Consider the following 27,032-nt stretch of genomic DNA (forward strand, 5'->3'; position numbering starts at 1 on the left):
GTGTGTCAAGTTTTACATGATTGCTGTGAGACTCCAAGTTCGTGATAAAAAATTAATGCAATTAGAAAAAGACATCTGTAATAATACTGCACATACTTTAAGAGGTGATCAAAATGCTTTATTCAAAAATATATTTTTCAATGTATTTTCTACATTTTCACTTACAATTAAGTAAATTGTTTAACTAGAAAGAAACCTTATCTTTTTTTGATTTGAGATTCCTCTTGCCTTCTCTTGTCAATGGAAGCTAATTAGAACTTCCAGACCTTTCAATCAAGTATTACTCAAAGAATATGAGGATAATGAGAAGATTGACAGTATTACAAAGATTAAAATCAGCCCCTGAAGACAGGAAATTTAACTGAAAACCATAAATTCCTTCCAAGGAAATTTCCTTCCAGGTGACACATCTTCAGAAGTAGTTTGAAGGTAACATTCAGTAACAGTATTAGATTATGCTTTTGAAACAATTATTTTAAAATTTCAGTTGAAAAGATTCTGTAGGTAGGCTCATATTCAGTAAATCATTCATGAGCAAACTTTTAGAAGGGACAAAATGTAGAGACCATATACAGTTTTAATGTTCTAATTAAAAAGAAAAGTTACAATCAGTTTGTTTGCATTGAGTTTTTCAGAAATTTTTTTTAAATGACTGTTCTACTGAAATCTGAATTTTATTAAGCTTCCTTATAAATCAGGCATATTTATTCATTGTTCCTACTTAAAAGTCAACCACCGCTTTGGATTTGCTAGGAGTATTTTATCAATTTTATCTTGGGATATGCCTCTAATTAGCATTTTAGGAACTATATTTTTTAGGATATGTGAATATCCATGACCTCCATATTTCATCAGCCTGTTCTTGGTGTGCAGATCATGAGCCATCAGAATTCTGTCTTCATAGCCTTCTTCAACCAGCATACGAATCCTGCAAAAAGTTGGAAGAATCCCTGTCAGTGAAAGTTCTCATGGAACAGCATTTCCATTTCTTACATTACTGTACTGCTGGACTGTATTATAACACCAAATACTTAGGTGCTCAGAGCATTTACTCCTTACATTTATCTGAAAATAAAATACGTTTTCTATTGCATGAAAAATATCCCACCTCTGAAAACACACCACCACTTATATCGAAATGGAGAAGTAAATCTTTGCTTTTGGCACATGACTTTGCATTTCCAGACCCATTAATTCCACAGAGGAATTCAAGAACTTCAGCATCACCATGCATGGGACACAGGTTTTATATAAATTTCCTACATAAATTCCTTCTCAGCAGGTTACTTTTTGCTGCTGTCACAAGGCTGGTCCCGTTACATTTGCTAATGACCAGACTCTGTGTGTGACAGGTCTGTAAAGGAGCCTGGCTCAATAACATAAATACTTTTAGATCTTTGGTTGAATCCCATTTAGCAAAGCAGGTTAATAAAAAGTTGAAGTTGCCAGTATCATACTCCATATAGACAGTTATCATCAAAACACATTGCAAAGATGTTCATTAAAGAAGACAAAGAAGACTGGCATGGCACAGCACATACCAGGAAATAAGGGGCATTAATTAATATGGCAGTGCAGCTAAAATGACAAGTCAGCTTGGAAAAAGAAGTAATCCTTCTGGTCACACTCTTGTAGCAGGACTACTCCAAGTCCTTCTGTTTCACATTTCATTCAGGTAGCCTTACTCCCTTGATCAGCTCATTCTTTAGCATTTGTGTTATGTGGATGTCTACACTCCTGTGCTGCATGACTGTCAAGTTTCTCAGTAAGCTTCCATTTATTTTGGCAGAGGATTACAGCACTGAAGTGGCAGGGACTGACAAACCAGCCCTGGAAAGTGCTCATTCCTCAGGAAGGCCTCCAATTCCATCACTTGCCAGCACTCTGAAATCCTAATCCTTACCTTCCTGACAATGCTGTGATCAGCAAGAAAACAAAACCTAGCCTTACAAGTACCCACACAGTATCTGAAAGCTCTTACTGACAGGTTTTATTACAGGTAGTTACATGCAGCAGCACCTAATCAGCATGGGCAGTGGAAAGAAGGCAAAAAGGACAGAATTTGGTAAAATGTTATTGTTTTTCAAAAATCCACCATACATTGTGCCATACAGTGCATAATACTACACAAACCATAGTTTTACAACATCACAAGAATCTCCTCCAGCCTGAAACACAGAAAAACCACACGCCAACCAGAACGTAAAAGTAATGGCACTAGAGGGACTAAGTTTTTGCTGACCAAACATATTATTAGAATCACCTCCTTTAATATTGGACTCATTTCATGGGTTGGGGAGGCATATGATCCTTTCCATTCTGTATCCATTGCTCCTTTTTGCTCATTCCTTTATATATAGTTATTACTTTCTGACTCCAAATTGCCCCAGAACAGAAGTCAGTGTTTTGCTTGCATTGGCAGCAGACTGCAGCCAAACTGCTGAAGTACACAGACAGCTAAAATGAGTTAAGTAGGTATGTTATGACTACAGAAGTTTGTGTTTTAAGCAAAAAAGATGTGAACAAGTATTTTCTATTCAGTATTTTCATTTAGAGGTCAATTTGGTTTCTACTTCTGTGGTGCTGTTTCACAAAACAAAACCCTAAAGAGATTGCCCCAGCCATCCTTAGTCCACTGATATAACAAAAATACACACACTCACACTGTGCAATGAGAAGACAAACCTTTCCTCTTTTCTTCCTTTGAACAGCCTGCTGCAAGAAATACTCAGACACTAGAGAGTTTCAGGAGAGATGAGGGTGGCTGAGCAAGCATCATGGATGAAATGAGAACTCTGCCACAGTTGAACATGCACTTGTTAACCAAAGCCTAGTCCAGTCCTCTCTAAATATTCCCCAGTGTTTCCAGAGATGCTGACTTTCCATGGCACAGGAGAGGGCAGGAGGCACAGCAGAGGAAGCAGCTTTACTCATTCTAAGTGGGAAAAACTGTGGATTCCTTGCAACAGTTTAAAATACCGAGTGCAAGACTAAGAGCATTGCTAAGAGAGAAACAATTTCTAGTGTGAAAAGCAGCAGCAAATGCTTGGGAGGGTGGAAGAATAGTCACAGCACCTTCTTAGGAGAGAACAGTTTGAAAACAGATTAGTTTCAAGATTATTCTGACAATGAGGGTGAGGGAAACTCTGTCTGAGATGTAAGGGAAAGCTCATAAAATCTTTCTTATCAAGGAGAGTGAAAGAACTGTTTGTGACTCTGGAAGGAAAAAAGACACAGGCACGACGGCAACCCACCCCTCAGGCACCTGCCACTTCACTGCTCACACACACTGTGGACAAACAGCATGGCAGCATCACACCTCCAGATGGAGTGGAAGGAGTGAGGTGTCCGTTCCCAGCTGATCCTACCTTCTCTCAGACAGTTTCTGTACAGAATGTATCTCCTTGGCAAAACTTTGTGTTAGCACAGCACAACAGATTGGCCGTGCAGCTGAGCTGAGACTGCAGGTGCTGATGAGAAGCAGGGAAGAGGTACCCTGCCAGTGGGACCAATATTTTCACATTGTGAGTGAGTGTGAGGAGAATGGGATCTCTGAAGAGACAGGAATCACATCCTTCAAAACAGAGAAAGGGCAAAAGGACGGTGGGAGGAAAGGTGATAAAGTGCTTGAAAGAAAAAAGGCAGTTTTCCAGGATGGAAGCACAAATCCATCCAAAACAACCAGTGAGTTTTGCTGGGTTAGCAAACCAGTGAGGAGATAAAACAGGCTCAGATGATGTTTAGTAGCAGCACTAAGTTTCCAATACTATGTTTCAAACAGAAATACTTAATCCTAACATAAATGCAGTATTGTCAGCCTTCTCCTTTTTACAGACTGTATAAATTCGACCAGATCAGCATGGAATTAGGAAAGAGAAGTTTAAAAAGCTCTTAATCTTCTTCTCAAGTAACTTCCTACAACACAGTGATTCTGCATCTTCCTCTCAGAAAGAAGAAATGATACATGCTGCTCTAACTGTGCGACAGCAGCAGGGGAAAATGGCATTATTTCAGCATGACAGAAGACAGTTTTGAACAACAAGCAGAATCACTCTGTGATGGTCTTAAAACAAGTATTTTTTTATCAATAATATTTTTTATCAATGGCCATGCTATAGCTAAAGCTGCATGGGAGCAGATACCTTGCAATTCTCTCATTGTCACTGGGCATGTCAATATCTGGATGGAACTGGTAGTGAAGGAACTCTGTACCAAACAGGTCGTACTCTAGGTAACATCCAAGCGTAGCAAATTCCAGAAGTTTCTTTTTATCAAATATGGTCCTGCAGAACACATGTAAGTCAGAGTCAGCACTGTAGCAGGAATAAAACATCTTATAGTATGAGGACAGGTACTTTGTGATCTCCCACTTTCAAGGAAAAAAACAAATAATCTATTGTGTAATTCACCCATTTGAGAAACAGAACTCCTGTTTGACACATGCAGCTTAAGGTGATACACAGCATTGTCCTTCTTACATTCATTTGAGATTTCATGCATTAAAAACCAAAACAAAACCAACTCTTTCCCCGTGAAATAATGAAAGCCTCTCCAGTAATCTTTAAATGGAAACAGAAAAGTTACTTTTGATATCATTAACCCTCTCAACAGACAACCTAACAAGGAAGGACATTTAAGGAGGAGGTTAATTCATAGTGATATTAAAAAAAAAAAAGACAATGGATTACTCACACAAGACAGATTTACTTTCCCAAAAGAGTTGCAGGAGACAGCTTCACCCAGGGCTTGTTTCATCCATCACACACCAGCAATATACAACTTTGTCTTTAGTTTCTATTCTGTACAGTGATGTTTCTAGATTGCCATTAGAACAGCAATATATCATTGTTTGCACTGGGATCTGGCCAGAAGGCCTTAAGGAAACGCTCTCACCAAAATACATAATGGCACTGTGAGTATCTGGGACATGGGCTTTGCAACAGATTTGAAAAGTAAAGGAACAAAGCTTCTAGCACGTCTCACTCATTCGGAAAAGAACAGCAACAGAAAAAAGAGTTCTCTGGAATATTTTGGGTTTTCTTTGAACCATTTTTACCAAGTGTATAAGCTGTTCAAAGAAAAACAAAAACACTCAAGTGATACAATTTTATCTTTATAGCTGCCACACAATTTATTTTTTTTGTTTAAGAAGAAACCACATTTCCACAACAGCAGCAAAGGAAACCAAAAGGGCAGTAGTTTGTGGGGGATTTTTTATTATTGCAGATATTGACGTCACAAAGCAGTTTTACCTTATACAATTACATCACAGTCTGTTACTATGGAAATGACTGATGTCATAATTTCAATATTATGACTTAACTACAGATCAAGTAGGAGGAACAGATGGGTTGAGAGAAGAAAATCCATGTTCAAACAAGCCTGCCATCAGCAGGAGTGTAAGACTTGCCAACTGTAATTAATAAAAAATGTTATTTTAAAATAAATGTTACAGTTTACAGAGACTGAACATTTATCACCAAATGAGTTTTCAAAGTGCAGAGCAAAAGAACAGATTATTTTAGATCCAGCCCAGCTCAGTTCACAGGGAGACAATCGCCACGAGTCTTCAATCCTGTGCAGGTGGCAAAAGCACCCAACAGTCTACTTCAAATTCACAGCCAGAACAGTTGCTTTTAAAAACTATTGTTAGTGTCATGCTTTTGGGTGTTCTATCCCAATGAAGAGCCAGAGAACTTCATCTCCTCAGCCACTGGGTCCCACAGTGAGCCACAAGGATACAGCAACAGCAGCACTTCCCAGTTCAAATTGCTGATCTCTCAACTGGAATTGGGTGTTTGGGCAACACTGTCCCTGAACAGCTCTGAGCTCATGGAAAAGGAGATGGGACATGGTGAAGCACCCTCTAATTTGGAACTCAGCCATAAATACCCTGGGGACAGACACCAAACTGTAATGTTGCCCTGAATTTGTAACAGTTGCTGTGAGACTTCAAACAGAAATTACTCAAGTGAGTTAAGTCAAGATGTGGATCTCCTTTATAACCTTAACCCCTAACAAATGACTAAAGAAGAGGCTCAATAGCTTTTGCTTCCAGCCTTTTAGTACACTGTAGTTCCACTATGTGGAACTGCTACCTTTTTTTAAGGTGCTAAATTGCAAGACATGGTAGCCAGCATTTTAATTTTACCATTTAATTGTAAATCCACTGGAAAACTACCATTCTGTCTATGTGAAATGCAGACATGAAATATGGAGCTATGTACAAATTTATCTCACATTTAAGGGACTGGGATGCTCCCACATGGATTTTTCTTACTGGAGGAGACTTAAAATGTTAAATGCACATTGCAAAGCCAAACTTCACAGTAGTTTATGTTACAGCAAGTGCCAACCTGAATGTGTGAAAGTAATGATAGAAAGAGATAAAAGGAAATGTCATGTTGTGCATCAGCAGTTGTTATTGAAACTGCACCTCTGTTTTTCTACTTATAATGCTTAATTTCCATCAATTAATTATTTAATTCAACAATTTACAACAGTGTATAAGAGGCAAAAAGCCATCATTGTATGTTTATGTTGTATCAAAATGGCTGTGTAAGTACTGATACCTGCAGCTTGCTCAGTCCTCTTTCACTGAAGATTTAAGTAACCAGTTTTTTCTCAAAAAGGGGTTGAAAATACAGCTATAGATACTGTGTAACACAGGTAAATACAAAAAGGAAGTAATTTATAAATATTCAAATATAATTTCATGGCATGAATTTTATGCTCCTAAAATCATCTAGTAGAACAAGGAGCTCTGTGTGAATAACAAACACCTGTAGCTCGATTTGCAAGCTCTTAGAGTCTGTAACCATGAGAAATTTGGAGCACAGTACTGTTTCCTGTATTACATTCACACTGAGGGCAAACAATCCAATTGCTGAGAATCATATGACCACAAATAGTCTCCATTATTCAGCAACTGGCCAAACTAATCAATGCTTGGACATACTCCAACTCACCATGAGTAAGACAAGGTCATACAAAACTGATTTGGTAACAGAGGCTGTATTTCTAAACTGGAGACAGAAAAGCATCACAATTTCTCTCTGTGCCTCACGTGGAGCTCCTGGCTTTTGTTCTCAAGGAACCTAAAAGTTAACTATCTGGTCTATGCTATGGATTATCCAAAACCCAACTATTTTCTTTTCAAGCAGTATTTCCTCTCTCTGGTAGTAGAACCATATTAAAAATATGCCTTTTGCTTTGATCCAGACTCCAGCCAAATTAAGGAAATCTCCATTAGCTTCTGTGAGATTTTGGCAAGGCCATTAAGAGTGACCCAGCTTTCAAAAACACTGGACAACCAGCAACTTCCCACCCCATTTAGTGAGAGCTGCTCAGTGTCCAATGCTTTGTAAATACAGAGATTTGTGCAGGGATACAAATTAATGAAATTCCCATTTTTAAAATGTGGCTACAATTATTCCTATCCCTCTGCCAGGTTTTCAAAGACAGCACTTAAAGCACCAAAATCTCTTTATCAATGTGAATCTAAAACCTGATCCTGACTGTAGTGCAGTCAAGGAGGAGGCAGATTAAGCTCTATATAAGCATTTATTTTTGAGTCAATTAACTTGAGGGTTACACTCTATGTCACCTTCTCCCAGTGTAGTTCTGCAAAACCCCAGCGGGTGTGGCAGTACCCCAGGAAGCCCAGCAGAATACTCTCCTTACCTGTCGAGGTGAGACATGACTGTCCTGGAAGCATCAGCCCCAGCCTCCTGCAGGATGCGGATGATGTGGAAAGGGGAGTCGCTGTTCCTGCCAGGATGGATGATAACAGGGCACCCGAGCTGGGCCTGAGCCTCTGCTGTGGCCTGAAGCACTCTGTGTTCACTGGGAGTCAAAGGCCAGGAGCAACCTATTTCTCCCACCACACCACACTTGATATTAGTCCCATCTGCTCCTTTGAGTACCTCATCAACAATAATCTCTGTCAGCTAGAGAACAGGAAAATGAGATTGTTGGCTATTATTACTATTTGCATTAAATAGCATCAAATTTGGCTTATGGATGCTGGGCCAGTTGCTCCCAAGGTCTTTCTGAACTTATCTAATTAACAGCTGGGAGTGTGAAAACACTGCAGTTAAAATCTGGTTTCTGTCAACTAATGTTATGCTAGCCATTCACTAAGACCAAAATAAACACAGAAACAAATCAATTTAACAGTATCCAGTCACACATTTGTCAAGGTTTGCCAAGAAAGCTGGTCTACATGTAATTTGACCTCTGATTTAGTCAGATATTAATTTTTCTTGGAAAAAAAAAAAGGTTAGTTTATTCCAAAACTTTGCCTTGCACTCCTGAATTGGCTTCAGACACAATTCAATGTAATTTTTGCAAAACAAGAGGTCAGAGAATAAGGAAACCTTGTCATACATGTAGGGAAGAGAGAAACTCTGGCAAGCATCCTGAAGAGACAAGTTTAAGGCAAAACCTGCTTATGGGAATGCCAATGTAAAACAACAGGAGATCTGCTGACCTCACAACTACAAAACAAAGCTCATTTGACAAATTTAGAGGATCAAAATTAGCCTGCTTTAGAGTGTTCATAGACAAAACCCATCAGAATCTCTTAATAAAACTACTTTGTTATAAAAGCTTTAGTTTTTCTTTCCCAGAATAGGCCATAGATCTTAAGCATACATTCAGAACTGAGAGCACAACATGGCACTGATGATGGCAAAACTTCTAAGTACTGAGCAGAGGTTATCTGTGGGTCTCCATCAGTCCATCAAACACAGAAGGGAAACCTTTGCCTTGAGAAATCTATTTGTGTCCATGCTATTTGTATCTATTTGTATTTCAAGCAATGGAAGAACATTTAGGAAAAGCAGTACTCTTGAGAACCATTTGGGCCAGCTTGGGTCCAGTTTTGTTTGCAGCACTGCTCAAGTTTTGATCATTGATTTTAAAATTAATTTGACTCATTTGTAACCTGTGACAGATTTTAAAAAAAAATTGTCAGCTCTATTCATGCACATTCACAGACTCCTACCTTGGAGAATTCCATTCCCTCTTCTCCTCATCACCACATTTTCTTATTAAAAGATGAATATTTATTATTACAGGAACATCTGGGGACCTCAGCTATTATTAACACATTGTCTTAGTCACTGTACAAACATGCTGATGTAGACTATGCCCTGAAAAGCCTAGACAAATGATAGAGAAGAGAGCTATAACACACAGTCTGAGCAGAGCAGTGATTTACAATTATCTTATAAATACTGCAATTATTTATGCTTTTTATAAGAATGCTGGGTAAATTCAATGGAAAGCAATTAGCCATAAAAAGTGACAGAAGAGGTAGCAAGGATAAACTCCTTCCTTAAAAAATAGTAAAAACTCAAGATAGTTTGTGGTGTACCAAATGTCCACACATGAACTACTATATTTTCCTTTTACTGTTGCATTATAACAAATCCCTCAGAGAAAATGGAGCTTAAGAACTGGAAATTCTGACAGACAAACCAAGGACATTAAAGTAGTGTTGCTCCAGATATTACACACAAGCAGTAATGCTGTTCCCATTTTCTATGCTGAGCACCTCTGTATTCCATAATTTTACTGGAACTTCTCTCCAACTTTGGCTTACCCAGGGGTAATTCACAGGACAGAGGCACTGAAGCAAAGGTTAAGACTTACCTGCTCCACTGTCATGGCCTGTGTTTGAGAAGAATGAGTGGAATCCACATAAAACCCAGCACCAGCAATAATATGAACTCCAGTTTCTTCAGCAAGTTTCTTCAAAGCATTCATATCCCGGCCAATCCCTGTAGTTGTGTTTTCCACAATCGTCCCACCACCTGCTGCTTTAAAATGCAGCAGCTCCTCCCTCACAGCATCTGTCTCCTGATACAAAAGAAGGTTTTCTTTATGGCTGTAGGGATTTTGCTTAATCCAAAATAAGTTCTTCATCTCAATGGGCCCATTAGACAAAGGCTCTTGGCCTGGAGAAGGTGGACAGAAGCAGCTGCTGTAGTTCATAATCAAGTGTTCATGAGTCAATGTGTAGCCAAGACAGTCTGGCTCCACGGGGCCCAAGACAGTCTGCACTTTTCCACTCAAGGAAGGCATTTTTCTTTAACAAAGGGAAAAAAAAATCAGATCCAAAAGGAGTCTGGGAAAGAAGAAAGGAAACAAAAACATTTCAGAAAGAGCAGTGTTATCTCAGGCAATTTCTGAAATCCCTCCTCCCTCTAACACATGTACCTACACTCTGTGTGTGTTTGCTGGGATGTTTCCAAAAACTGTTTGTAGCAGGGTGGTCAATATGAAAAACAAGGCATTTATTTTACCCAACTGTGCTTGGATCAGTACTCCAGCAACATAAACACACCACATTCCAGTACATGGAAATTGTCATAATTTATTGTGCTGCAGTCAGTATCACATTAAGATAAATGTTTCCTATTTAATAAAACCACTGTATGTTCATTTAGGATTTTTTGCTCTTCAGCAGCTGTCAAATTTTGTCAGCTTCAGCCACCAGATGAACACACTTGGCACCAAGGCTGAATATTCCTTACTGGTATGTTCAGTATATTTATCTCTGGCCTCCAAAACTCAGTATCCCTCTCACATAGCAAGGAAGCAGTCGGTGTTTGGGCACCTTGCCTGCCCCTCTCTATGTGGAATGCAGGGGCTGGGCTGATAATTTGCTCCTCTGGTTTGAGAGGGGTGGGGGTGATAATCTGCTCCTCTGGCTTCAGCAGGACTCAGGTTCTCCTACCAGCTGTGCTCTGGAGGTCTGGAACAGCCCAGCACCACTCCTCTACGGCTGACAACAGCCACCAAAGATACAACACAGTCCACAAACAGCGGTGGAGAACCCAAAGTGCTTCAGTGGGCAAATATTTTGCCAGTTAAGAACAGACCTTAATCTAACAATTTACATGTGGCTCAGCATCTCAGACACTTTTAAATTAATCTTTAATATCAATGAAAAATGTTACTTCTCAAAACTTCAAACAAGCAGTGACAAACACTGACAAACTACAGTCTGCAGTTGGGTCATGTCAAAGTCCCTGTGCCAATCTGGCCTAACTCACTGCAGGTTAAAATTAACTGCAGCTCTCCCCATTGGGATTTTGGGTTTTTGTTAGTTCATGTTAGATCTTCCAGATACTAGTCACAAAGGCTTGAGGATATATAGTTAAAATCCCTAGTCAACCAAAATCATGAGTTATGAAACAAAATACATGTTTAATCATGTCCAGAGGAAAGGACTAACTAGAGCATGCATTATTGATTAAAGAGAGAGGTCTTTCCCATTTCTGCCTCCCTTTTAGTGAATAATGTCATAAACATGGGTTTGTTACTGGTAAAGCCCTCAGAGGACATTTTCCTTTTAACTGCTAAAGTTAATCTACCAGGATGACAGAAAAACTGAAATCTGAAGGGCACTGAACTCTACATATCAAAGGGCACAGGAACATCAAGATCTCTTTGGGGATACTTTGATCTCATGAGAAGCAGTCACTGTCAGAGCACCAATGCACAAAAGTGACCCAGCCCCTGGAAAAGGCAGCTATTGCCTGCCCAGTGAAGTCTACAGTGCTGGTGCTCATTGTAATATGAAGGGTTGGCCATCCATAAAAAAGAGAAATGACTGACTGACTATGTTTACTTGCCTTGTGTAAATTAAGAAGAACTGTTCTTTTAGGAATTTTGTTCCTGGACTAGCATGTTAACTTGTTTGAGAAGGCAGAAGAATAAATTACTCTCATAGAACAGACTGCTGGCTGATTAATAGGATGATTTATTTTTCTTCCAAACAGATTAAGAAGTGCATGATTTCAGAAAATATTATTCTTGAACAAATAATTAAAAGCAAAATACCTGTCTTAGTCAGAAACTGCTCCTAGCTGCAATTAAATTAAACAGTCATTAATTCCATCCTTGAAGAAGGCTGGTGCTCTATATAGAGCAACCCACTATTTTGGAGAAAGTTCAATGATCTGAGTCATTCTTATATGCACAGCAAAGCAACTGACACAATTCTAAGCATTACCTTTGCTTTATTTTTTTGCCCCCTCTTATTTTTAATGTTAAATATCTACACTATGGCATTCACTAAAACCCTGACAGCAAAGAGTGATAACTACCCTCTACATTAGGCTCACACTTCTCTTTCCCCATGTTCACTGACAATTTTCCAATCCATTTAGTAAGTCAGCAACCCAAACCTATATACAACTAAATACATAAGTATTTAATTTCTTTTGCTAAAGCTTGACACAAATCAATTACCAGTTCACATGCCAGGTTTTTCTTGCAGCAGACACCAACTTGTTGATTTTTAAACTCTAGATTTCAGATTACAGCTCACATACAGAATTTACTGAACCTTTTGACTGAGGCCAAGGATTTTTATAAATATAAGAAGCATCACAAAAAATGGAAACTGACACAAACAGCATTTAAAGTAGGCCTAATTTTATCTTCATGAAAAATGTATTATTATTAATGCCTGTTCCTGTTAACTGACACAGTTTTAGAAACCCACCACTCCTAATTAAAGAAAAAATAAAGACAGGCAACAACCTGTGACTGGAATTATTTTTGAAACCACTGTTGTGATATCTTCCATACTGTCATTCACATAAAGAGCCTGCCCTGGTTATGATACATTATGATATGATATGATATTATTATATACATATGATACATTATTCCTAGTAAGATTCACTTGATGGAATCAGAATTACACCTTTTTAAAACAGATTTTAGGTGCAAATAGCTTTCAAATGGAATCAGGATTCCTACTTGATTAAGGAAGTATATGTTACTACAGGAATCCCTGTTTGTGTGAGTTACTCATGATTTGCATGCCATGTTTTACACAGAACTTTCTTTCATACACCAAGGACTGCATTCATATCACCTCATTTAGCCATTTAAATGATGTATGTCTACTACAGAACAACCATCTGGAGATGGAAGGACATATCTATAGGCAATTCATCCAGCTTATTTTGAATGCCTATAATAGGACAGAAGTCACTTTCTCTAATGTCATCCTCCTTCCATGGACTAAGGAGCAAGCCAAGAAACAATCCAGAACAAGACAAATATATTTTAGATGGCTTTACACAGCATATGTGAATTATATTTCCTTAATCTTAACCCAGTCTCAGGAGATGGGAAAACATGCTGATTTCTATCACAGAAGATAAACAGGTAGGTTCATATTTGGCAATAACAGCTATTTTGGTTTCGAAAATCACTTATTCATGTGGTGGTATTGCCAAGGAGCTCCTGCACAGACCAAGACTTCTCAGCTCTGAGTGTTGTATAAAGCGAGAGATAAATTATATTTCCTGGAAATTACAAATTCAGACTAAAAAAATGAGAAAACTGCTTTAAGATGTAATCAAAATTTGTATTATTTCACAAAAGCCGTGAAACACTACCTTATCATTTTTGTAATAAACTTTGGATAGATCTTTATAACCACCAACTGTATGGTGCATAAAATACAACTCTCACCATTAGCCAACTATCAAATGCTGGTGAAGTAAATATTTTTCCTACAGGTATTGTTAAGAGAAAAGAGACTTGCTAGTAAAAAGGTCATGGTGTTGCATTCCTGACTCTGGTAAAAACTCCACTGAATTCAATAGATGTTTTGCCTGAATACTGATGACAAGATTTATGTTTCCGCTTTTCCCATCTGAAACGTGCGCTTCAGTCATTGTGTCATTTTAATGGCCTTGTAATGGGAAGTCCCCCTAGGTTTGGATTAGTTGCTTCCTACAGTAATCTCATATTGCTGAAACATTATAATCACATAAACACAGTTTCCATATGCTAATTCTGCATTTGTTTTGATTCGGTAAGCACATTTTAATGGCATTAGCACAGATTCTCTGTAGACCGGCGTGAGAATCATTTCATTGTCGTTACATTACAATGTGAGATTAGAGCAACATTAAATCCAGATTGCTGTGACATAAAATTTATCAAAGAAAAGAAAAAAAAAGTCTCAGTGGGTATTAACTGTACCCAGAAAAAGTTAAACACAGCTGCCATTTAGAAACAAGGGCTGCCCTGGGTGCATCAAGAGCATTTTAAGTGGGTCTTTCCTTTATAACCACAGAGCCCGGGGAAATGTGATACAGCACAAGCTCACTATATATTTATAGATGGAGGAAATGTTTTGAGTATTCAATTCTAGTTTGAGCAACCCCTACAGAACATGGAAAAGCCACTAATTAGAAATACGTGACACATCTGCAGGAAATTTCTATTAGTTAGTCTATACTGTGTTATCTTACTGTTCCCCACATGTAGAAATTTTGTGACAAGGGAAGAAGTTAGCAAGACAAAGGAAGAAGAGAGGCAGAGTGTAAGAGAACAAAGAGAACACGTGTAGACTATGTCAAGAAGAATATAAAAAACCTGATTCTTCTCTTCCCTCATGTTTCTGCCAACATTGTAGAGATTTACAGAAAGGAAGGAATTAAATACTGCCCACACAGTTCTTCCTCTTCCTCTTCACCAGACAAGCAAGCTTTCTAACCTCTCCAGATCTATTCCACCTTCTTCAAAAATATATTCATGAGTGCTAATTACAGCGCAAACACACCTGACACCCAGCACTCCCTCAGACATGGATTTCAGTAAGCATAGCTTTTTTGCTCATGCATGCTGTTAGGAAAGCACAGCTCCAAGGGCTGTGGAGCTGGGCCTGCCACGGCTGGGTGGCTGAGTGCAGCAGGAGGACAGGACAGAGGCAGACTTCAGGACATTTGCTCCAGGACAGATGCAGAGTCACCTGTCATTTAGTCCAGCAATACCCCCTGCACTAGTCAGTGCAAAGGAGTCCAAGACCTATGACACTGTAATCCTACACAGGCTCTCTCACATCATCACTAGTCCATGTTACATGAGATAACAACAACCTGGGCCTCTTCTGTAGACATGGCAGATGTGCTGCTCTGCAAATGACATTTTATTTTCATTAAAAGTCATAAATGTTCTTCCCTGTTTTCAGGGAATTGGTCAGAATGGCATTGGCCTTTTCCTCTCCCAAAATGGAACTTTGAGAGCACCATGGTTTGCTGAACTTCAAGCTAACTCAAGGCTTTGTGTCCTAAGGAATGATGTCACACCAGAGACTTTTCATGCCTTGAACAAAGCTCCTATGAAAGAGGAGGGGAACACTTGTGGTGCCTCTCTCCCACACAAACTCCTGCCTAACCCCACAGGAGTACATGCTGCAGCTCCTCCCTTTGTGGGCCACCCTTCATTTCCCACCTTTGGGTGGCTGTATCTTCATGCAGCATGCACACAAACCTCACCATTTTGGATGTGTAAGCTCTTGACTGGGTAGAAATTAGCCAAGATACTCAAAGCCTAGAGAATTCTTGGGAGAATTATTTAAAAAGCATCATCTACTCCACCTTGCCGCATTTTTTCATGAAACATGTTATTCTGGAAATACTCAGATTAGTGAGTTAATGTTGTAACCTTCAGTGACCTACCTCTGGTCCCCAGACCATTCAAAAACATATTTCCTTATGAAGTCAAGCCAAAAGAAATGCTAAATATTGCTTTTCACGATATTTTCTATATATGGTTTGAGCAACCAAAAAACCTTTACATACAGAAGTGAGAAAGAATACTAAAAGTAAGACCTTATATAAGGTTACAGTATGTGCTATGAAAAAGAATTAGGAGAGCTTTAGACAAGCCTTATATAATCCAACTGTGATAAAGAGAAGTCCCACCAAAACATGCAGGTACACACACTCCACAGCAGCTACACTGCTTGAGCAGCACTATGTTCTACAGTCTAAAGCAGTCACTTAAATTTTACGAGAAATGTAAACATTAGTACACACATGGGAAAGGCCAATATATTGCCACCCTGCCCTCAGAACCTCCAGAAAGCACACTCAGATAAGGAGCTGGGTAAGCGAGAAGCAAAGCTTTTAAATGTTCACCTGAAAGAGAGTACTCTTACAGCATCTTCCCTCTGTGGCTCAGCTCGTGGCAGACAGACCTTGCAGCTTTGCATGGTTTGAGGGCCATGCTCTGGCTGCAGCCAGGCTCTACGCCAGGCACATCTAAATCTGATGCTTCCTTCCAGCTGAAGTGCCACAGCAGGACAAGCGCAGCGGGGGGACAAACCCCAGGGATCAAAGCAAGCACACGTGCTTTGCCCCAAGAAGCAGAGTCCAAGTCACCTCAAATATAGAACTTTGCACAATTCTTTTCCAGTTTGGTTAATGCTTAGCTGTTGTGACCAGAATAGTCAGACTTCCCTTTTACCTTATTTCTGAGCAGATAACAGTCTCAAAATCTAGGCTTCTCTGAGCAAAGTCACATTGAAGTTTCTCTTCCTCAGAGAGATCTGAGACCAGCATACCCCTAAGTGTTTTTTCATTAACATCTCTTTAGAAGAACTTCAGGGGATTTTACATTTTGGGCAGCTTCCAAAATTACTCCTGATAAAAGGTCAGATAAAAATTCTCCTCCAGGGTCAAACATTACATTAATTATATTTTACATGCACACATAGTGTTTTTAGGCCAAAAATCAGAACTGAAGTCACATTATGCTATATGCAAATAGGGACTAAGTCTTGCATGTTGATACATACATTCATATTCTTAAGACTTAACAGACTCACATTTGCTTCTCGAGGGTTCTGGGGTACAAGCACATATTCTCTTTCTTTTGAGGACAACAAGAAGTAGGGAAAAAAGTCTCCTTTTCAGGAATGCATATCCAGCCTTCATTCCCTCTAAATCTCAAATCTGAAACAAGCATACATCTTAACTCCACTCTTTGTTGTTATTCTCATTGACTTTCATTGGTTTTCTCTCTACTTGAGGCCACATACACATATTTTCACATGAGCTCAAACATTTCAGCAAGCATGCTGGGTGGAGCATTATCACTCACATGTGCAGGCCTAGAGAGCCACACCAAACCCCTCCATGATCTTTAAATGCAGAAATGCACCACACAAGTCTAAGCAATAGATGAGTGATATTCATTACTATCTCTTGATCAAGACTGAACATTGCATCTAGAAAAATTCAGATGAATGAATCTCAATGTCAGCTTTGCCAAAGACCACAGATCCACTAAGATCTGCAAAGCCATGCATGCTGGAAAAGAGCATGGTGATTTGGTTTAGAGTCTCATTCAATATCACAGACTGCAGCAACTGGAAAAAGCAAGGGCTTCCCAGAAAACCACCTTCTTTACTAGGGAGTGATGAGCTTAGATGCAAAGAAATAAATCCAATGTCCCTCTACTCCAAAGAACTGTATCACAAAATTTGCAACCAATTTCAAGACCTAATGGGAAAAAATACCCTGAGAAAAGCCTTTGGACTGTGACTGCTCTCTGTGACTGTGTCAGGAAATGGAAGCAGTATGTCCTTCTCAAGGTCCTCTCTAAAGAAACCAGCCCACACAAGAAAAGTTAATGTGAGCCAAGGGAAAGCTCAAAGCTGATGGGTGTAGCTCAAGGAGTATCTTTTACCTCAGAAGCTTTACAGTCTGCATGCTTTGTCAGTGGTCAGACTCAATGACCACTTGCTTATACTACTCCTGCTTTTAACTTCTTACCCCCATCTTGGTACCACAGTGGAATGCTCGGAACAACCAACACACAGAAGCTGACAAAATTGTCAGGTCTCCTCCATATCCTTCTATTTCTTTTCCAGGTATTGCTGAATCTTCAGTCTTAACCAGAACTGGATACAGAACCCTGCCACTGTTTTGCCTTTTTGTATCACAGAATTTCTGAAAGAAAATACAAACTCAGTATTTTTGTCCTGGAAACTATTATCTGCTTGTCAAAAAATCCTGGCTACCCAGTCTAAAGTGAACAACAAAGAACAAAGTCCTGCAATAAAGAACAGAACACCAGAGTTCAAGCATTAAAAATCAGTTGAAGATTTCCAGACCCATCTGAAAATGACCCATGTGCCAAAAGGTACACAAATCACAGCAAAAAAAGAGGCACACTCCTTTCACCTGATGCCTCACCCTCACTGTGGATAAGGCAAAGACAACTGTGGGATAAAACAATTCTACTTTTACATTTTGAGGAAAGAGATGAGATCCCAAAAGAGCAGAAAAAGGGAGCAGTTCAGCAGGTAACACACCATTCTTTGATCCTACCTCCTCCACAGAATTACTTCAAGAAAAACCCTGTGGCTGTGGCTACACAACAGTGGGGTTTCAGACTATCTTTGAGAAGAGTGATTCCACATTTCTGAGATCCAAGTAAAAAAATGTGATTTACTTAAAGCTGCCATCTAAAAGATGATGGTGGTGGTCTTTCTTCTTGCTTCCTTTTTATCTAAGTAGTTAAGCACTTGTGAAACATATCCCAGCTATTGTTAGGATAAAATGCTTTTCTTGGATTATTACCAACCTACACAGTACTGTCAGACCAAAGACATGACCGCTGCTTAGAAAATTCTGTGGAAGCTTTTTAATTTGTGACCAGAAAAATGACATTGAAGCAGAAAAGCTACGCTACAGTGTTGAGAGGATGTAATTTCTTCTTAGAACTAGAGGGATGGGATACTCCCCTTCCCCTGCAATACAGCTGGCAATCCAATTTTCCAGAAATGCAGAAAATGTAAAAGAGTTCAAAACTGTTCTGAATCAAACCAGAGACTTGTACCTTAGGCTTCCACAGTCTAGATGGATCTCATACCAGACATGTGGCCAGTCTGATTCAAGCAGAAGCCTCACTGTTTTCATGAACCTTAAGAAGTCTTGGTTTCATCTGACAAAAAATGAATTTGTTCAGTATTTCAAGTCCTGAAAGACAGGAAAAACATTTTAGATCCACATCAAGTGAAATAAGGAAAAAAATTCACAGAATGTTCAGAGGCATAGTCCTTTAATAAACACAGAACTCACTGGTGCCATATGCTTCACTATATACTGATTTTTATGTGTGAGAAGCAAGCTGATGGCTCCTAACCACAGAGGGAAGCTGTGACACTTGTTCCTGCTGCACCATGCACTAATTCAGCCAGTTAGCACTGGTCACCTACATGAAATATAATTAAGTATTTGAATGCCATTGTTGCCACCTTTGATTATAACTATGAAAATTAATGTGATGATGGTGACAGGATGGCAAATATTATATCTGTTAAATTCCAAAACATAAGGGGCATTCATAATAATAAATGACACTTATGTAGTCTTTCATAAAACAATCCCTGAGTACCTGACAAAATGATGCAAAACTACTTATTAGAAGCATTGCTTCACCCACCACTGAAACACAGCCCCCAGCAGAAAGAAGGCAACAACCTTTAAACATTGCAGAACATATTATGACAGAGGATGTTGAATAATGTATCCAGTGTAAAGCAGAAGGGAATTCCAGACAAGAAAAACAAAATTTCCCAGAAGTAAATGACCTCCAGGTAAAAACTTGTTTCATTCAAGAACTGCCACAAGCCTCTAGCATACAGAGAATACCAACCTTAACAACAGACACCTGAAAGAAAAGAATTATGCTTACAGGTATCTTAGAGATCATGTATAAACTCCCTCAGAGTTCCTCACCAACAGGACCTGTATGCTTCAACTTACAACCAAACTAACCACAACACCAGACCCAATGCAGAGGGGATGCCAAAACCCAAGGCCACTGCCCAGCAGAGGCTTTGCCACCGTGCTTCAGCACTTGGCAGGGGGAGGCTGAACTCCCTTGCCCCGACTGAGCCGCCTTCCGCAGCTGCCCAGCCGCTGCCAGGGGAACAGGAACCTGCTGCAACCGCGTCTTGGAACGGGCAGCGAGCCTCATGCATGGTGGAGTGTCGTGTCCCAACAGGGCACACAGGCAAGTCTGGAGCTTTGCTGCTGAGCCCTGACAAGCTTCAGCAGCTCTGGAAGCATCTCGCACAGCGCTGCTGGCGCTTCCAGATGGAGAGGCAGCTGAAGGCAGGCTCGGAAGGTCCCCGTTTTGGATTGAGGCATTTGTTCCTTCACAGAGACACCCTCGGGAACTGTCGGGAGAGGAGTACTAGAGAGGACGTAGTTCCAATATTTAACTTGTTATGGCTGTACAAATATTAAATACCAGCACTAATAATAGCAGCGTAGCTACACTCACACAGCGAAGCCGCCTAAGCTCGGGGCTCACTCTGTTGGTAACTATCATCTGGTGCTGTAAAACGCTTCTGCAGGGAGGAGCTGCTCGTCCCCTCACACTCCACACGGGGAGCCCTGCCTGACCCAGCGCCGCCGTCCCGGCCACCTCTGCCCCGGTCCCGCAGCCGCCCCCCGGCCGGGGCTGCACCGGCCGTGCCGGGCCCTGACCCGCCGCCGAGCCCGGCACAGCCCTGCGCTCCCCGCCCGCCCCAGCCCCGAGCACCGCCGGCCGCCTCCGGCTCTCCCGTCTCGGGCCTTGCCGGGCCGGCAGCGGAGCGACTGAAAGCCGCTCTCGCCCCTCAACTCGGGCGAAGTTTCCCGGCCCGGGCGCCTTGTCGGGCCGAGGGCATCAGGGGCGAGCCCGGCACGGCCATGGGCTGCCGGAGGTGGCAGAGCGGCTCCGCTGCGCTCCCCACACCCCGCTCGCTCACCCCGCGGCCCGAGCCCGCCGCCGGCAGCACCGCACCCCGCAGGGCCCCGGCTGGCAGCGAGCCGCGACCGCCCCGAGCGGGGCGGGACTTCCCGGGGACGGGAGCGAGTGGCGGAGCAGCCTGGGGGCGGTGGGGCCCGGGGAGCCGGACGGGGGGGCGGGAGAACGGCCGCTCCCCGCTCCCCCGCCCCTGGAGTTCCCCCGTGAGTGAGGGGCAGCTGTGCTTTGTGTCATCCTTGGCTCCTGGTGCGAATGAGAGTCGGTGGCTGTGAGCATCTTGCCTGTCCCTGTGTGTACCCCCTGTTACACAGGGAGGAGGCTGGAATCCACCGAGTCATTTTAGGGGGAAGGGGGGCGTGGGAGTTCGCGCCGAGTGCTTGGGCTTGCAAGAGGCAATGTTTTCTAATCTACCCTTTAATGCAAATAGGATGGTTAGAGAGGCACTTCCAGGTATCTACACGCAAGATGACAATGACTGATTCTTGAAGAAAATGCAGGTCCAGAGTATGAAATGAAAACACAGCTAACACCAAGTTAGAATAATGGAATCATTAAGGCTGCAAAAGAGTACCAAAACCATCGAGTCCAACCTTTGACTGAACACTACGTCCTATGCCGCTTCCCCGGGCAGTTCATTCCAATGTTTTTTAACCCTTTCAATAAAGAATTTTTTTTATGAAGAATTCACCTTCAGAATCCTTTACCTTTCCTTTTGAGGATCTCAGAAGTGTCTTATTTGCCTAAGGCTCACAGCATCCAGTGGGGTACCATTCCATTTTATGGAAGGGTAAATATGCTGGCAACATGACTGGCAAAGGCACAGGGGACAGAACATCTCTAGCCCTCTTACATAGCCAAAACTGCAGCGAAGTCACCCAGTGCATTGTGGAGAGATGTAACCTGAAGTCAGGAAGCTTTTCTGGGAGAAGTAGTTGCTCTTTTCATTGCTATGTGTTCTACTTTGACTCTTCCTTGTTCCCGTTCATAACGGGCTGGGGCCAGCACTGCAGCATGATGCCTGCAAATGGATTCTTGTGTGCCTGCCTTTAATATGGCCTGGGGGAGATGGATCCTAGCTTTTCCTCAGGTCCCAGATAATCCTGTGATGCAGAAAGTGAGTGGGCAAGACTGGGAATGAAAGCCATTGCATGCTGATGCATGGGCCGTTTATCATCTATCCTACAGTGAAGGACAAAAGTGGAAGTAGAGAATGAAAAATGAGGAGGGTGTTGAAGTAAACAACTTTAGAGAGGTAGGAGGTAAAAGAAAGTTGTTCTTTTATGAAAGTGATGGAGAAATAAAGTTTTGGCTTAAAAGAAAAAATAAAGAAAAGGCATTTTGAGAATACTACATCTGAGGTTTAGAATCCATGACTGCTGATATTGGTTGGGGGAGCACACAACCTTTGGGATTTCAACTAAGGGGAAATTACTGCCCAGTGAGGGAAAGTAAAGATGAAGACAGTGACACAAGTGGAATGCTTGGGATCTTTTGAATTAGCATCCACTCACCAGGAATATGCAGTAGTGATTAATACAAATAGATGGCTGGAGCTAAGCTGCTGGGATGGCTCCAGTTGTCCACGTCACTTGTTTTTATTTGCTTCTCATATGAAGTCAAGTGAGTAGGGATCCTGCAAAGATTAAGTGGAGATATGAAGACCTGTCATTTATAATGGTTTGTATTTCAACATGTTCTTAATTTTGGGCAGTCAGTGCAGGAGAAATTATGTATGAGAGGTATGTTAAAAATAGTCATGCAATGCTTTATGGAACATCATTTGTCACTGGTCATATCCAACCTGTTTTGAAGATTTGTGATGAATTTTACATAAGGCCTGCACTTCTACATCTTCTGTGTTTTAAAATATACAAGCAGTATTAAAACTTGGGTAGGTACAAGGTAAAACCGTATTCAATCTGCATTTTTACACATGCAGAATGAGCTTCTCTTTAAAGCAATCTTCACTATGTCCAAAGCAAAGTAAGATACTATATTTTTAATTTTAACGTCCTTGACTTCAACCTGCTACAAAAGAGGCTTGTAAACATGAAATAATGAGACTGCCTTGTTCAGACCAAATGCATAGTGAATAGTGATAACAAGCCAACAGCTGGCAGAATCTGTACATATGACACTTGGTTCACAATTTAGGTGATATACAACCTTGTGTAATGTATCTGGCATTTGTATCCACTTTTCCAAATCTAAAAACCAGGCTATGGGCTTTCTAGAAATACTGAATTGGCTGCCAGATTAAATAGTTCATGAAATTGGGAAATTACCCACCACCCTTGCCCCCCAAAGCCTCTCAGCTATGCTCACAGCAGTGACAACTGTCAGTAACATCACAAGCTAAAATATCCATATTGCATAGCAAAAAGAGAAGTAATTTACTCTTAAAAAAAATGAGGAGAAGGTATTCTTTATTTTGCCAGGTGTGCACTAAAGCAAAGTTTGATGTCAGTAGCTTTTGTGGAAGTTACAGTTTGGTCAGGGTTAAATCATGCTTGTGCTTTTGTCCAGCTCAATTGTGGCATGACCAGAAGGAGCACTGAAGCCAAAGTTCCTTTTCCATTTGAGTCACTGTTGTAAACTCTGTCCACTGTTTAACTGTAGACAAATAAAGACCAAAGACTTGCAGTGCTTGAGTTTCAGTAGCACTTCTTCTCTTTCCAAAAGTGAATAAAGAAGAGTGCAGACCAATAATTTCAGCATCAGCCCTGGGTGGCCTAGGGAGAAGTGCTCTCAAGGGTCTGTACCCAGAGGGTGCATAGATCCCAAAACCAGGTATGTTTTCCCAGAGCAGAGGGGCTGTGAGAGGCACTGCCACCTGGTATTTGTGGAAACAGCTGAGCCACTACACTGGGACCCCAGGGATAGGGACCGGTGAGACTGAGTGATCTCTTCCAGACTCAGATCTTCTGCTCGGGGCTCCATTTCCCAGGTGATATAGAAGATAGAAAAGCCATGTCATGTTTCATTTTACTCAGAGAACAATTGATAAGGTTTGCATGAGTTTATAAATGCAATACTTTTCTTCTTTGAAACAAGCCTCTTTTGGGGGAACTGTGGTAACAGTAAAACACTACAACATTCATCAGGCCAGCTGGGCTTCCCAGGGAAGTTGTGGAGTCACCATCCCTGCAGGTATTTGAAAGAAATGTAGATGTGCTGCTCAGGGACACGATTTAGCGGTGGTCTTGGCAGTGCTGGGTTAATGGTTGTACTCAATGACCTTAGAGGGCTTCTCCAATCCAAATATTTTCTGCTCCTATGATTCTAATGTAACTGGAAAACCAGTCAGATTAGAGTCATAGACAAAATTTCAGGTACAAACAAGCACTTCTTCAATATCATGCTGTATATGAGTTCTTCTTCTGGTATGAATTGAGGACGGAAAATTCCAGTTTGCTATAATAAAAGTTAGCAACTGAAGGCCCCAGATTACTCTTACTCCTTCAGAAAGATAGTAAGCACAGAAAGGAAACAGAGGCAGAATGTAATTCAGGCACTATTTGTGCAAGGGCCATTGCAAACATAAGCATTTGCACATGCTGTTGAGAGATGGGAAGTGAGAGTACCATTTGCACACAAACACAATACAGCCCAAAAGTGGTTAGGATGAATAAACAGAACTCTAGAGCATAAAAAACACTGCAGAGATAATTCATTCAAAAAAGGTAAAATAAGAAAAAAATTAATCCTCCGGGGAAACCCTTTATTGATCATGATCTTTCCAAAGGGATTCCATGAACTTAGAGGGTTAGAAAGAATAATTCAGTTGTCAATCTGGTGTGTGCCTATTGCTCTTAAATGACAGAACGACAGACAGGACTCCTTCTATGCATGCAGGACATGAATTGTATGGTAAGCAAGGTTTTAAAATCAACCATGACTGTTTGGAAGGGGCTTCAGGTATGACTTTTTTGTTTAGGAAATGGGGTTTTATTGATTAAGCGTTATTCAATGATGACAGTGGCTTTTTTTGGAAAACTCTGATGTACTGAAGATGTAGGTACCAGTCTGAGTGTTAAATTGAAGATGCTCCAAGGAGCAAATAAAAATTGGAAGAAGTAGGCAATACATAATATTTAAATAGAAATAACAAAAAGCTATTCATTAACAGCAAAAGTAAATATGTCTCTGGAGGCAAAAGGCAGAGCAATGTTGACTTTGACTAAAGACTTACTTAATCCTACATTCTTAGTTATTACTTGAGTTAGTGGAGGGTATTTAGAAAAAGCCAAGCTAGGCTGATCATTAAAAAAGTTTGTAGAATTCAGCTTAATGTTATTTCAGAATACCATTGAATTCAATTCTCTCAGCACCTTAATCTCTTTTTCTTTTGACTAGGCTAGAAACTCTAAGCAGCTTGTATGGTGGTACCTCTCCTGTTATCTTGTTGATTAATATTTTAGGAGGTAAGTATTTTCAAGCTTTTGTTTGATCCGAAAACAATTCTTTTTTTCCCAGAGAGGAGTATGCAGACAAGTATTCCTGGGAGTCTGTAAGCTTCTGAGGTGTTTTCAGCAAAAAGTGCATGTACACCTTCTGTGTTAAGAGAATTTTTTCAAAGAATAATTTTTTCAAAGATAAGTTTACTGGATCTAGATGACAAGTGACTGCACAGAATTTTTAAAGAAAATGACAGATTAAAGTTACATATAATCTTAAACTGCAGGTGTCTTACTGTTGATGATGACACAGTAGAGGAACAGAAGGAGAGGAAGGAAAAGGAACAGAGGAGAGAAAAGGTTCACTGACAGAGTGCAAGATGGGCTGATGGGGCAATTTGCATCATTTATAAGGGCTGCTGGTCAGCAGCAAAAGATTCCCAAATAAACATTTCCAGCCCTTTTCTAATTCTTCTTTTACAATTCAACAGAAAAAAAAAAAAAAGATTAAACTTTACTGTTTCACTCACTGTTATTGATTTGAACATCATTTTATAGTACTCTGTGGAAGAAATTTTGAAACAACTGCTGCTTTGTTTCTAGCTCAGTGCTAGGATGACTTCATTCAGTATCACAAAATTCAAGCTTATTTCTGCCACTGATCAGTGATAACATGCATGAGCAAACCAAGAGTTGTCACTTCAGCCTGCCACTTTACCTTCATTTTTTTGATAAATCCCAAGAGCTGCAGATAAATGACTTTGATACCATCTGTACTTGCAATTAGTACCAAAGTTACAAATATGTTCATGTGGATGTAATTGAGGGCAAAACTTGAGGCTGCTAGATTTCAATTCACTGTACAAACACAATTTCTTCCAGTTATTTGACACCTTTTAAACTTTATGTCTTTAATGAGAGAAACTGAAAATGAGAAAACTCCTTAATGAGGGGAATTGAAATGGAGATGGCTCTACAGGCTCAAAGTAAGCCATAAAAGGAGGCTAGACTGTTTTGTTTTCCTACTAACTTACTTGATCAAATCCTATCTCCTTAAATCAGTGCCCTACCTCCCATTTCTTTATTGGAGACACAATTTGTTCTTTATTTGCCTCAATTTTCCATTGCTTAGGAAAAGGTCTCTGAAGGTCGCAAGACTGCTTATGTTTAACAAAAGATAAAATGTAGCTTACAAGCCTTTGGTTTATTTGCTTAAAGAACATTTTAATTTTGTTTAAATGTTTCACTGTTAATTTGGGCACAGGAAGATGCTATAAGTAGTGTTCTTTAAACCTAGGAATGAATTTAGGGACATGGGGTTAGGTCTTCTATTCCCCACTTTCTAAATAAGCTTTTTGAAATTACTGAGAACACTGCCCTTGTTCTGTCCAGATGGTTTTTGAATTATGAACATTACTTAGTAGAAGATACAACTGATGGCAATTTAGAAGCATATGAAGTTAACATGAGACATTCAGGCTGCAATCCAAAGTGGAACAGATGGATCTGAAATTGGTTAATGCTAGATCAAGGAAAACTCAAGTATTTGTACTTACTAATGCAATCTGGGTTACCCCTGGAAAACACGATGCACCCATGCATGCTTTAGCTTGCCTGCCCTTTGCACTAGGGTGGCCTGATCCAAGGAACTGCACCATCAGCAGAGGAGTTACCACACAGTGCTTTTAATCATTTTCTCTGTTGAGTAAAACTTTTATAGTTCTGACTCCAGATGTCCACATACTGAAAGTTTCATTTGTGAGGGCTTCTTTTTGTAAACTTAAGTAATTTGTCTGGTTTTTTTCAGAAGTAGGGTTTCTTTATTTTCCCTTCTTGCAGGATGGCCACCTGCTACCACTTCACCTTTAACTGCATCTTCTTGATCTTTTATTCTTGCTTGTTCACTTACTTGTTGTTTTCACCTGTCTCTCTAAGTAATAATAAGCATACATCTTTCCATGCTTCAGTGTCCAGCTTCTTGCTCTGCTCTATCTTCTCAGTTTTTGCTCTCTGTCATGGCTCATGAGACACATAGTTCAAAAGTTT

General features: G+C 40.5%; 1 protein-coding gene across 3 annotated transcripts; it reads right to left on the bottom strand.

Annotated features, from left to right (window-relative positions):
• Positions 1-85: 85 nt before the first annotated feature.
• On the bottom strand, positions 86-20,640 carry PTER (phosphotriesterase related). 3 transcript variants are annotated; one of them, XM_064704206.1, is made up of 6 exons: positions 20,591-20,640; positions 18,670-18,809; positions 9,658-10,132; positions 7,684-7,949; positions 4,143-4,283; positions 86-928 (listed from the first exon to the last, which is right to left on the bottom strand). In XM_064704206.1, the coding sequence occupies exons 3-6, from the start codon at positions 10,087-10,089 to the stop codon at positions 718-720; spliced, it is 1,050 nt and encodes a 349-aa protein (XP_064560276.1). In that variant the 5' UTR covers positions 10,090-10,132; positions 18,670-18,809; positions 20,591-20,640; the 3' UTR covers positions 86-717. The 3 variants fall into 3 exon arrangements, with proteins under 3 accessions (XP_064560276.1, XP_064560277.1, XP_064560278.1); XM_064704207.1 differs by lacking the exon at positions 18,670-18,809 and having other exon boundaries at positions 20,591-20,639; XM_064704208.1 differs by lacking the exon at positions 20,591-20,640 and having other exon boundaries at positions 18,703-18,719.
• Between the last annotated feature and the right edge of the window lie 6,392 nt (positions 20,641-27,032).

The sequence above is a fragment of the Zonotrichia leucophrys genome, chromosome 2 (assembly GCF_028769735.1).
Source record: "Zonotrichia leucophrys gambelii isolate GWCS_2022_RI chromosome 2, RI_Zleu_2.0, whole genome shotgun sequence".
In the NCBI taxonomy this organism is placed as follows: domain Eukaryota; kingdom Metazoa; phylum Chordata; class Aves; order Passeriformes; family Passerellidae; genus Zonotrichia; species Zonotrichia leucophrys.

Bases quoted from the DNA above. Each gene is read 5' to 3' on its own strand.
- PTER (XM_064704206.1), bottom strand. From the start codon at position 10,089: ATGCCTTCCTTGAGTGGAAAAGTGCAGACTGTCTTGGGCCCCGTGGAG. The intron at 7,950-9,657 runs GTAAGTCTTAAC...CCTGTTCTCTAG, and splicing joins AGGCCATGACAGTGGAGCAG to CTGACAGAGATTATTGTTGA. The intron at 4,284-7,683 runs GTAAGGAGAGTA...TGTGTTCTGCAG, and splicing joins GTCATGTCTCACCTCGACAG to GACCATATTTGATAAAAAGA.